The sequence below is a fragment of the Cibotium barometz genome, chromosome 60 (assembly GCF_041138505.1).
Source record: "Cibotium barometz isolate CiBa-2024 chromosome 60, ASM4113850v1, whole genome shotgun sequence".
Classification (NCBI taxonomy): Eukaryota; Viridiplantae; Streptophyta; class Polypodiopsida; order Cyatheales; family Cibotiaceae; genus Cibotium; species Cibotium barometz.
In genome coordinates, this window is record NC_141105.1 from 35,465,797 (window position 1) to 35,479,052 (window position 13,256).

Here is a 13,256-nt window from a genome sequence, read left to right on the forward strand (position 1 = left end):
TTCGATGCAAAGCTCCTATCTAAGAAACTGCTTTATGTTTTCTTTTGAGAGTGTTGTGGTTGGCATTGCCATTGATTGAAGCAACTAAAAGTTGCATTACCATGTACAAACACTGAGTACAAAGTTGCTACTACAGAAATGTGCAAGATGGCTAGCTTATTGAAGCTACTTGAAAATGTAGACGAGTTCATGAATACATTTGTTGTCATTTTATTATCACACGAGCAACATACATTTGCTAGTATAATAGCCCAGTCTATAATGCTAGGACTAAGCACTTTAAGATACGTTATCATTCTCTGAGGAATACGGTTCTAACAAGTAATGTGGATTTGGTACATGCCGCAAGTTCAAGAAGTTACTTCAGAGTACAAGATATGAGTGCTGAAATATCAAAATCAACAACTAATTATAAGTGCTTGCCAATGGGTGTGTAACCTAGAGGTGTGGGTTTAAGACCATAAATGGGAAGGTTCCTAGTTTGAATCCCTACAAGCTTGCAGACCACATCTAAGAGCCATTATTATACAGCCTTTGGACAAAAGACCAAGCCACCTTCAGGTGGACTGAGACTAAGATTGCTACTATCAAAAAGATACTCAAGGGGAAAGAACAAGAATGCATAATGCACTCCTTGCAATGCCACATTGCACCTTGTAACGTGATTATAAGAAAAAATGATGCCCTTATGAACGAACACTGCTCTGATTGTCTTCAATTAATTCTTGGAAGAGTTGTTAAGAGTACCAATCTAAAGGGATACAAAAAGCCTACAATCTCAATGGATGCCACATGCAATTGATGTTGATAACAAGCACAAACTGCATTCCGCAGTGTTTAAACCCATCATAAGTTGATAAACATCACTCTAGCATTGCAATGCAAACAAAATTCCAAAATTGTGGAGTAAAACTTAAGTGTGAATGCTCCTTGCAGTGAAGTACTGCAAAAAAAAAATGTGGGTATTTCAGGAGAGAGCACACCCTTCAGGGCAGTCCGAGCTTCCACAAACTCTGGAGCTCCGATCTGTCAAAGTCGCTACTCTGCAATGATCATTAAGGCAATGATTACTAAAAGAAATACGTGTGCGCAAACAGAGAAACAAACCCAGTACGAGGGAGCAACAATATTCAAACCTGTGAATACCTTGTGTTGTAGCATATTGCTACACGGAGAACTTAAGTGGTTGAATCCAAGCAAGGCTCCAATGCTTTTCGAACAAACTGCGGCAGGCAAAAGGCCGCTCGGTGCATCTGCATGACACAATCTCATTAAGTAAACCGCAAGCAGCATCCTAAGAGCCAACCGCAACAAGGGTAACTCTAACAAACCTTACTAACACTACCAAATCCCAATTAACTTCAGTTTACTTAGTCATTCTGTACCGCACAGCCTCACAAAGTTAAATAGCAAGCACCATGCTAAAAGCCCAACACACTGGAAGGGTAACTATAGCATCTTTTTCCCTGACAGTAACCAAATTCCATTAACTTCACAGTTCACCAGGCAATCTGTATGTATATGTAAGTGAGACACAAAGGAACAAATTAACACCTTGGAGTTGTAGAACTTCAATGGTCTAAATTCCCCGCCAGCATCTGGGCTATCCATCTCGGCTTCTTCTAACTTCTCGATTGGATTCACAGGCTGGTGGAAGTTGACCTCAGGGCCCTCCGTTGAACACAACATGAATCCAATCACACCACTACAAAACAGATGAATAAACATTAAAGCTTCAACTGCTGCAACCAAGCATGCTACCTCCCATTCAAACGCCTTAATCTAATAGTGGCAACAGATATCATATCCTTTCACTCACCTTGGATAGGTTGGTACACTCGTCCAAGCATAGTTCACCGTTCCCTTGAATGTTTGCCGACAAGCTGAGTATATGTCCTGAATAATATGCATGTGCAACCACAAACTTTCCGCCTGTGTGCACACAACCCCTCCTGGGCGCAAAGCCCTTGCCAATGATTCAAAAAAGGGCTTCTCAAAGAGTTGTTGGGCAGGGCCTGCATGCAAAATATCAAGCTGACTATCCTTGTCACAGGGCTACTGGAACAGAGCATAATTCAGCAAAATGGAGTAAATGATAGCGAAGGTCAGTATAGAAACATCATCACCTATGGGATCCGAAGAGTCTACGATCACTGCATCATAGAATCCTTCAGACACATCTCTAAGAAAGGCAGCACCTGGGCACAGACATTAAGCCACAACAAAAGCAACAGGTATTCCTTTCTTATGCTTATAGATGACCCATGATCAACAATGAAACGGCATCCCTGGAGATTTCAATGCAATGTAAATTTTTCATACGATTACAAGCCTCAGGTGCATCTAACTACTATAGAATGAAAATAGGCATAATAAATTGCAGCAGTCTGCCGATCTCACCATCCCCAACAAAAAGCTTAACTCTTGGATCTTCATACCCGACTGCAATATCAGGGAAAAACTCCTTGGCCACCTTCACAAAACCCCAAACGAGACAAAACATAAGCATTAACAATCAACACATTTACTAAGATAAAACAAAGCTCCACTGGATATCACCTTCTATGTGGTTTCCTATGAACAACAAGGTTCAACAGCATTTTTCATAATGTGCTGACAACAGAAACAATATTTTCATGCGGAGAGGCGTAAGTGACGATCCAGGGACCCACAGCATCACCACAAAACATCTCAGCCCTAAAATGTTTCACCTCGAAAAAACATATCACCCCTCCACAAGTGCTTACTAGAACGCTTGACCGAAACTGCTACACACACACACACACACTCAACATACACACACATAAATACATACATACACATAAATACACACATGTACATACGTACATTAATACATACATACATAATCACACGTATGTATGTAACTCTCTATGTGCACGCGCAGGAGAGAGAGAGAGAGAGAGAGAGAGAGAGAGAGAGAGAGAGTTGAAACTGAGAACACGAAATGGCGTTTCAAGGATTCACAAAACGTTTTGCATTTCAGCGTTTCAAGGTTTCAGCCAAGCTGAAACCTGTTTCATGGTAACCATGCCAGGGAGACAAGCGTGCCCTCCTAGCAGAGCAGTATAGGAGAGCTAGGCACTAACGATAAAGCCATCTTCAATATACCATGATAATTATTGATGAAATAATCTCTCCTGCAGCAGTTTCTGCTGGACAGGAAAAGCTCCTTCCTTCAGTTGAAAGAAATAGTCAAGGACCAAGGTACTGTAACAAATACCAAAAAACCAGAAAAGCAATGCTTTCTGCTTTCTGTCAGTATAGCCAGAGACTTACAACTTCAACCTAAACCCTGTAAGGAGAGAGAACGAGGTAAAACCTGTTCACCTCATGCATGAGGCCTGTTTTCAAACAATATACTTTAGTTTGACAAGTTGACACAGGCAGTTTGTCCCAAGCCCCGAATACTCGCACTAGAACTAATATGTGTTGTATCACCATGGACATCAGTGGAGACGATTAGAAAAAACCAGTGGTATGACCCAAGTCTGTCTTCAAAAGCAAAGAAGAGGAGAATTGCAGAAGTGAGGTGATGGTACGAAGGCTTGACAACTTACATCAACGACCATCCTGTCAATTTCACAGATATCAATTTGCTCTACTGATTTATGCCTGGACACCTCCCTCAAAACACCTCCATCACCCCCACCTATGACAAGAACCTGCACAAATTGAGAGTTTAAGAAAGGCATGTTCTCGAACCCCAAAGCAACAGGTAGCATAGAAACAATTCTCCTAAAAATTGAAAGCAAACCTTCCGTGGGTTGGGAATAGAGCACAGAGGCAGATGAGCAATCATTTCTTGGTAAGCACATTCGTCGCGCTCTGTCAGCTGAATAACACCATCCAAAACAAGCACCTTCCCATATGTTGCAGACTGCCATGAAAAAAAAAAATTGCTACTATCAAACGAAAGCAGTCTCAACAGGGCCATTTAGGTAAATCTGTTACAAAGAAGGGCTCAATGGAAATGCTTATCCTGACTGATGGCAGTGAGATATATCAGTCACAACATCATATGTAACCATCCTTTTTACACAAGAACCGAGGGTAATTACAAACTGAAATCCCCACCGAGTAGGTTTATCACATTTCAAGGCAATCCACACAATGAAACAATTACACAAAAAAATTGACCTGAAAAACAAGAACATCTTGAAAGTCTGATTTCCCTTCAAATAAAATCTTCTCCACCTTCAAAGAGTGTGCCTCTCCTGCATACAGCAGTCGGATGAATGACGATAAGGAAATCAATTAAGATATGAAACTAGAGATTATATGTAGTCTGTGGGTGCGTAGCCTGGAGGTGAAGGCACTTGTCTTCAGGGACGAGGACCCTTGCTAGCTACACCCCACGAAAGTGATCACTCTTGCTGAAAACAATGTGCAATCTCTCTCGAACAGATAAAACATTGAAACAACCCACTTTTTGAAAAGCTACGAGAAATAAGAAAGAATATACGTGGCCGCAAACTAGGATAAAGAACCGAACACTGAAACAATACATGCAGCTCTGTAAAAATTGGTAGTACGAGCAAAGCGATGCAAGGTTTGAGCTAGCAAAGCAACTTTGAGCTCTTGCCGCTAAGCAGCTGAAACTAGCTAAGAATTTGGTGAAACGTGGCATGGCTGTTAACGAGCTTGTGTCGATACTTATAGCTCAACAGCAGGAGCTATGGAGCAGAAATCAAGTCCAAGACTACTAGCGTAAAAAGATCTTGTAAAGAGAGCAACGAAGGGCAAGCTAACGCTACATACAAATGCCCCAACAAGAGCTTTTATGCCGTGGTTTAACAAAAAAATTGCAATGACTCTGTCAAAATGCGCCAGAGAGAGCACAACGGTATGTTCTCACGTGGCCGTGAGGCAACACCGAGAAGTTTTCATGTTGCAGTACAGCCTGTTGTAAGGTTCAAACCCTTACCAGGAAGAGCCTAACCACCTGTCAAATGTTACCCGGAGACACAACCCTTGCCTTTCTGATGTTGCCCAAAGTCAAAAACCTTTGCCGGAAAGAAATGGACGGATGTTTCATCAGCAAGGGACAGCGTACCGGGCCACATTGGGCTGATTTCGGAGAACCATCCAGGGATGACAGTGGAGAAGTTGGCACGGCTGGAGCCCGGCTTGATGTTCTCCATGAAAGCTGAGCAGTTGAAGCCGCGCGGGCAGCAAAACTCGGGCGGCGTCTTGAAGCTGCTACCGCCGTGGTTGGCCAAAACGGTGTCGGAACGGCGGCGCTTCGACGGAGAGTCGATTGAAGCAACGGCAGCGGCTTCTACTTCTGCTTCTGCTTCTGCCGCTGGGGAAGGGGTGGATTCTAGGGTTAGAGCGAATGGCGACGCCATGACCGTGCGAAGGAAATGTTTATATGGCCTGCAGAGGAGGACGATGATGAAGTTATTAATACTGCGTTTGGACGGAAGTCCAGCTGCCCAGAAAGCCCTTTCCACACACCGACTAAAAGTCAAATAAAAAAGGCTGCCACGCTTCCACACACGTGTGAGAAATTAACCTTTTTTCCCGAATAAATTTAACTTTCCAATAATAATGCATAGCTTAATTTATAACTAAAATTTCATGAATTAGAATAGGTTTTTTTTGTCAAAAAATTACACTAACGGACTCTCTTTTTTTTTTTTGCATAGTCTACACATGTGACATAATCACTTGTCATACAGTCCAAATAATAATTGAAGGCCCCCATTTTATTTTATTGTGAGGTTTATTAAACTCTTTAGCCCAAATAATAATTGAAGCCTTTGAAAAAAAAAACTTCACCATTTATTTGGAACACGGCATTACTTACATTACTCCGCTATACATATTCAGGCCAGGTGAATTAATTAATTAATCAAGCTTTATCGGGCTTGATTAATTAATTAATACCTTGGTCTATTCTAAGGTATTAATTAATTAATCCTTAGAATATTGATACCAAGCGGCCACCCCCTCGCCACGCTCTCCCCGGCCACCCCCTCTGGTTGTCTCCCTTGCGCCTCACCCTAGTCGCCATCCCCCTGTCCTCGCCATCCCCCTGCCCTCGCCTCGACCACCCGTCCCAACCTTCGCAGCCTCGACCACCCTCTCCCTCTCTCTCTCTCCATGTCCTATTGGCCACCCCCTCCTGCTCTCTCCCCTTCGTCTGGCACCACCGGCCCTCGCCTCGACCACCGTATCCCTCTCTCGCGCTCAAGCAGTCCTTTAATACCGGTTCTACAAACATTCCTAATTTTTTTCCTTTTTTTTAATCTCCTTTGGTCGCCTAAGGTTAATACACCTAAAAAAATTTAAACAAACTCCTAAGGTTCCCTTCCATCATCTTATTAATTAATATGTCTACAAAATTTTGGTACCATATTGAGCTACTTGGTGTTGTGATGAGCTTGGCATTATCTACTAATGCTTCTCAAAACCTCCAAAGTAGTGCCACATGGTAGCTTTGTGAAACTCTTCTTTTATACTATATTATATATATATATATATATATATATATATATATATATATAGAGAGAGAGAGAGAGAGAGAGAGAGATAGAGAAGCAAAACTTCAGATCATGGTCGCACTCCCACCCACTCTTCATGGTTTTTTTCCTCACCAAAACATCTATGAGGTAGATTGCTAAACCCCCTAAATTTCATGGAAGGGGTACTTGTATTGCTATGAGTACTAGTTACAATGTGTCCTTTGCTCTCTCCAAAGAGCTCAATGTAACATGGCTCTTAGTAGCTCTTAGGCAAAGATGCCACAGCAACGAGCAGTTTCGCTTTACATGTAAGAAAAACCATGCCAAGCCCATGTGTGCCCCCCTTCATGCTTATTCATGTGGTTATACTTTTGGAGGAGGACCGTGAAGCTCCACAGGCCTTCGTAATCTAGTGTATTCTACCTATTCCACATAATTTCTCATACCTCCAAGCAACCAGACCTCACCTTACACCTCACATTTTGAGGGCCATGCCCGTTTGGAGATGAATGGGGGATATTATATATCCATGTTCTCACCACACCCTTGCTCATTGGGATCATCGAGATGGATGGGGTATATTATCTATCCATCATTCATCAACCTCTTTGCAATAGAGCCCTTGCACTTGATTGCTTCATCGTCCTAAGTCACTCCTTTGCAAAACAATGTTCTCACCACACCCTTGCTCATGATGAGATGTTTCCTAGATTTAGTCGGTGGCCAGATGTGTAAAGCCCCTAGACTCTTTAAAATGTTCATGTGTCGAGGTAAATCAAGCAAAGGATCAGGAGGAGGGAAAAAGGGGGATGGATACGCTATCTTACACACTTCCACTCATGAGCCCTAGCCTCTTTTATCTTGTACTTGTCCAAAACAAGGCGTGCTTATGCCCCAAGTGAATCGATTCTGTTTGAGAGTTGTACACTTGAACCCCTCAACGAAGGCTCTTTGAAAGTGATCGTCTCTCAAAAGGATGAAAGGTCTTCAAGGTAGCACCTTTCCACATGTGTAAGCCCTAGAATCTATGGAAACGTCTGCATTTAAGACTAAAAAGGGCCTTCGTGCATATTCTCATACGTGGGAGTTGGACGAGCAAGATTACACATCCTCATTGTATGGAGGGAAGGGGCCCCCATAGAATGTTTTGGCCTTATGTGTACCCCAAACAATGCTCTCTTGTGAAATGTGTTAAGGTCATGCCACATATGATGTTCTTGTCATAGTAGGGAATCGTAACCTACGCCATGTCAAAGAAAAAGAGGTCATGTTTTGTGGTATCATGCATGAAAGTCATGCCAAGTGAACACAAATGGATTTTCAAGTCATTGTAACAAACAATTCGGCCAACATATCCTTGAATGTTGGAAAACTCCTTACATTTCTCAAATGCACGCCTACTTCTTGCAAAAATTGTCACACCCTCTATCTCTCCCAAATGTCATGATGTTTATATGCTGGATCTTAATGCCTTGTTAAAATGGTGTACTCCAAACTATGATATTGATGGCTCTTTGGTTTTTTTATAAATTGCTTTTTTGTTTTTTGTGAGAGTGGGTGTAGAATATTAGAGGCCATGAGAGGCGCGGATGTTGTTGCTAGGCTTCATTATCAAGAATGCCAAAGTAGGGAATTCTAACCTAGGTCATGTCGAAGAAAAAAAGGTCATGTTTTGTGGTTTCATTCATGAAAGTTATGCCAAGTGAACATAAATGCTCTCTTGTGAAATGTGTTAAGGTCATGCCACATATGATGTTCTTGTCAAAAATGTCATAGTAGGGAATCGTAACCTAGGCCATGTCAAAGAAAAAGAGGTCATGTTTTGTGGTATCATGCATGAAAGTTAGGCCTAGTGAACACAAATGGATTTTCAAGTCATTGTAACAAAAATCAATTCTGCCAACATATCCTCGAATGTTGGAAACGTCCTTACATTTCTCAAATGCATGCCTACTTCTTGCAAAAATTGTCACACTCTCTATCTCTCCCAAATGCCATGATGTTGGACCTTAATGCCTTGTTAACATGGTGTACTCCAAACTATGATATTGATGGCTCTTTGGTTTTTTTTCTTTTTTGCTTTTTTGTTTTTTATGAGAGTGGGTGTAGAATTTTAGAGGTCATAAGGGTAGATTTGAACATAGTACCTCCATGAGATAGGCGCGGATGTTGCTACTAGGCTCCATGAAAGAGGCATGGGTGATGTTGCTAGGCTCTACTCTTTATTTTGTGCATGTTGATCACAATCCAAAATAAAGAGACTTTGTGCAATCAACGAATGGTTATGGGTGCATACAATTCAAACAACTAAAGAATTCACCATATGTTTCCCTTAATTTTAATGTGTTAAAAAATCATTTATGTCACATGAAAGAGGGAGAGAAAAATGGATGGACAAGTTAGTTGAATATCATAGTTTCATTTATCCCACAAAATTATATATTCACCCCTATATTACAAAATAATTATAATTGAGATATAATAACAAAAATTTCACATACACTTGAGCAAGAATGTAAAAATATCCAACATGGGCCAATGTAGTATATCATATTAATTATTGCATATAACACATTGCTATTTTGTACTATAATAGTGATTTAGTGGGTGGCCAGATGTGTAAAGCCCCTAGACTCTTTAAAATGTTCATGTATCGAGGTAAATCAAGCAGAGGATCAGGAGGAGGGAAAAAGGGGGATGGATACGCTATCTTACACACTTCCACTCATGAGCCCTAGCCTCTTTTATCTTGTACTTGTCCAAAACAAGGCTTGCTTACGCCCCAAGTGAATCGATTCTATTTGAGAGTTGTACACTTGAACCCCCTCAATGAAGGCTCTTTGAAAGTGATCGTCTCTCAAAAGGATGAAAAGGTATTCAAGGTAGCACCTCTCCACATGTCTAAGCCCTAGAATCTATGGAAATGCCTCACATTTAAGATTAAAAAGGGCCTTTGTGCATATTCTCATACGTGGGAGTTGGACGAGCAAGATTACACATCCTCATTGTATGGAGGGAAGGGGGCCCCATAGAATGTTTTGCCCTTATGTGTACCCCAAACTACACATTAGTGATGGAACACGCATGCAAAATTTGGTTCTTGTGTGCATGTGTGCATGCATGTGTAGTTGTATGTGCCAATGCATTCACTCGAGGAGGTCATTCTTTATAATCACATATATAATGTTCTTGTAAAAAATGTCAGAGAATCCTAACCTAGGCCATGCTACATATACTGTTCTTTTGTCAAGAATGTCAAAGTAGGGAATTCTAACCTAGGTCATGTTGAAGAAAAAAAGGTCATGTTTTGTGGTTTCATTCATGAAAGTTATGCCAAGTGAACATAAATGCTCTCTTGTGAAATGTGTTAAGGTCATGCCACATATGATGTTGTTGTCAAAAATGTCATAGAAGGGAATCGTAACCTAGGCCATGTCAAAGAGAAAGAGGTCATGTTTTGTGGTATCATGCATGAAACTTATGCCAAGTGAACACAAATGGATTTTTAAGTCATTGTAACAATCAATTCTGCCAACATATCCTCGAATGTTGGAAACCTCCTTACGTTTCTCAAATGCACACCTACTTCTTGCAAAAATTATCACACCCTCACTAATCTGGTATATCATTTCATTAGAGAGAAGGTGTTGTGGATGGACAAGTTGATTTAGCATATGTGAAGATTGAAGAAGAGGTTGTTGACATCTTCACAAAGTCACTTGGGAAAGAGAAGTATGAGTACTTTAGAGATAGATGGAGTACTAGAGATGGAAATGATGAACTTGGAATCATGTGAAAGTCTATCCCAGATTATAAGCAAAAGTTGGACAAGAAAAACTTCCAAGCAATGAAGTTTAAGAGGATGAGAAATTTGTAGAAAAAGGATTTTCAAGTGAAAAGAAGAAGCTAGAGCTTCTGGAAGAAAATATCACTCCTCAACAAATGTAGGACTTTAAGGCTTTGCATGAGAAAGCTAGTAAAGGGATGTATTGGTTGTTTGTTAGTATATTGGAAGCTATGATTGACCATATATAGGATGCAGTGACACCTAAAGATGCATTGGTTAAGTTGTATATAGCACAAGTACCAAGGCAAGAAATATACAATTAAAGCACAATTAAATCAAGAGCTATATAATATGTAGAGGAATAAGATGAATGTCAGTGTGATTACTCACTAAAAGATGAATGTCAGTGTGATTAATCACTAAAAGAGAAAGGGCTTATAGATTTCCTCTTGCCTTGATTGGAGCTCGACGACTTGGTGTCAGCATCACATTGAATGGGCTTGATAAGACTATGATTAGCTTTGGATATCCATATGAACTCGAAAAAACTTTCCAAACTTTGAGGACCTTATAGCTCTTTTGACCACTAAGGAGATTAATGTCAGGAGTAAATCATTTTTCGTAAATATGGAGGAGCATGCCTTCTACATAGACACATGTAGAGGTAGAGGCATATCATAGGCATTTTATGTGCATGCCTTTATCTTTCTCAACCATAGCCTTGAAGTTTTGAAAGGAAATAAACACTTTGTTTTTCTCTTTCATGAAGTATACTCACACCTTCCTAGTGTGGTCTCATTAATGAACGATACATAATAGTGGCATCCTTTGATTGATGTTGTCTTTATTAGTCCCCAAACATCAGAATGCACCACATCTAATAGTCCTTGAATTACATTCTTATCATATGGAAATGCATGCTTAGATTGTTCTCAATTGGCATGCTTCACATACTTTATGCATTTCATCCACTTTGAACTTTGGTAAACCTATAACAATACTTTGGGTGTACATGTTTTTAAGCCCGTTGAATATTGACATGATTGATATGTTTATGCCAAATGTCAATGCCCACAATCACACATGTACCATGTGCAAACATTGCAGCCTTCACTTCAAGCATGTTCCAACATTCTTCTAATTATGTTTCCCTTTGCAATCATGCTGCACTAGTTAAACTATTAAAATCATCTACATAACATCATGAGGGTTAAACCTCACTTGCCAACCTAGCTCAACCATTTTTCCAATAGAAACCAGGTTCTTTGTAATGTTTGGAACATGAAATACATCATCTAGGTACTTTATGTTTCCATCTTGCATAGATAATGACACCTTACCAATATGAGCAACTAGGTTCTTTGTAATGTTTGGACCATGAAATACATCATCCAGTTACTGCATGTTGCCATCTTGTATAGATAATGACACCTTACCAATATGAGCAATAGGATGTGCAATATCATCACTTTTTAGCATATATTACATCACAAAAAGCTACTCACTTTTATCTTCGGCTTGCTTGCTTGAGGATGCATAGTTCCCTTGCTCTGCAACTTTCCACTTTAAATATCATTTTGAGTTTTTTTATAGAATTCCTTTGCTATATTATATGGTTTGCCACAATAATAGCACTCCATGCTATTTCCAGTCTGATTTCTTTACCATTTACCTTGGACTCTTTGGCTCCTATGCCTCTAGAGTTGCCTTGTGCACTTGTTTATGCATTAGATTTCTGTTGTTGGGGCTGACCATGACTTTTGTTTTCAAAATGGCATGTATAATGCAGGTACACCCCATAATAAAACGGAGTGGAGAAAAAGAAAGAACATGTATATTGTAAAAGCTAATGAACGAGAAAGGAATGCCTCACTGTTTTTGGGCTGAAGTAATAGCAATTATAGTCTATATTATGAATAAAATCCCTACTACTGGAGTTCATGGCATGATGCCTTAAAAAAATTGCCATATTGGCACACTTCAAAAAGTGTGGATGCATTGCATATGTACATGTACTAAAGAGAACAACATTTCATAATGCAAACATACAATATTTATATATATATAGATCATATTAATTTTTGGAATATCTAAAGTTTTAATTTTTTGATTTTGTACAATATTGAATCATATTATCCATGCATGGGCAATTTTTGCAAGAAGTAGGCATGAACCTAAGGAGGGCTCCAACATTCCAGGATATATAAGCCTAATTGATTGTTTAAATGTCTTTAAAAATGCATATGCTCACTTGGCATAGCTTTTTATGACTGAAACTACAAAATATACATTTTTTCTCTTTGACATGGCCTATGTTAGGAATACCTAGGTTAGGACTCCTTATGACATTGTTTGCAAGAACGTCATGTGTATGAGTATTAAGGATGACCTCCCCTAATGAATGCATTCACACACACATCACGTACGCACACACAGACATGCACACAAGCACCAAACATGCACATCACACACGCACATGCACACAAGAACCAAACATGAAGAATAACCTCCCCTAGTGCACACACACACACACAAAGATGCACACAGTCACCAAATTTGCATTGACTTGTGCCACCAATGTCCAAGTTGGGGTACATATTAGGACACAACATTCTATGGACCCTTTCTCTCCGTAATGAGGATGTGCAATCTTGCTCATCCAACTCCTATGCATGAGAATATGTGCAAAGGTCATTTAAGTCTCAAATATGAGGCATTTTTATAGATTCTAAGGCTTAGACATGTGGAAAGGCACTAAACATTTTCATCCTTTTGAACGAGCACTTTCATAGAGCCTTCATTGTGGGGTTCAAGTGTCTAACCCTTTAAGAGAACCAATTCACTTGGGACCTAGGCAAACCTTGTTGTGGACAAGTGCATCATGAAAGATGATAAGGCCCATGATTGGAAGTGTGTAAGATAGCGTAACCATTCCTCTCCCCCCCCCCTTGTCCTCCTCCTCCTCTCCCTCAATTATCTTG

General features: G+C 40.1%; 1 protein-coding gene across 1 annotated transcript; it reads right to left on the minus strand.

Moving 5' to 3' along the window:
* Positions 1-689: 689 nt before the first annotated feature.
* On the minus strand, positions 690-5,433 carry LOC147605290 (spermidine synthase 1-like). The gene is made up of 10 exons (XM_086793929.1): positions 5,075-5,433; positions 4,159-4,235; positions 3,776-3,898; positions 3,579-3,683; positions 2,401-2,473; positions 2,127-2,198; positions 1,820-2,015; positions 1,555-1,705; positions 1,147-1,253; positions 690-1,043 (listed from the first exon to the last, which is right to left on the minus strand). Exons 1-9 carry the CDS (start codon positions 5,367-5,369, stop codon positions 1,179-1,181), a joined length of 1,167 nt encoding a protein of 388 aa, XP_086650055.1. The 5' UTR covers positions 5,370-5,433; the 3' UTR covers positions 690-1,043; positions 1,147-1,178.
* Positions 5,434-13,256: the final 7,823 nt, after the last annotated feature.

What these genes read in the sequence shown, in the direction of transcription:
- LOC147605290 (XM_086793929.1), bottom strand. Translation starts at nt 5,369, where the DNA reads ATGGCGTCGCCATTCGCTCTAACCCTAGAATCCACCCCTTCCCCAGCG. An exon ending in AATCAGCCCAATGTGGCCCG is followed by an intron (nt 4,236 to 5,074) that starts GTACGCTGTCCC and finishes TGCTGTATGCAG; the next exon opens with GAGAGGCACACTCTTTGAAG. An exon ending in AAGATGTTCTTGTTTTTCAG is followed by an intron (nt 3,899 to 4,158) that starts GTCAATTTTTTT and finishes TTTTCATGGCAG; the next exon opens with TCTGCAACATATGGGAAGGT.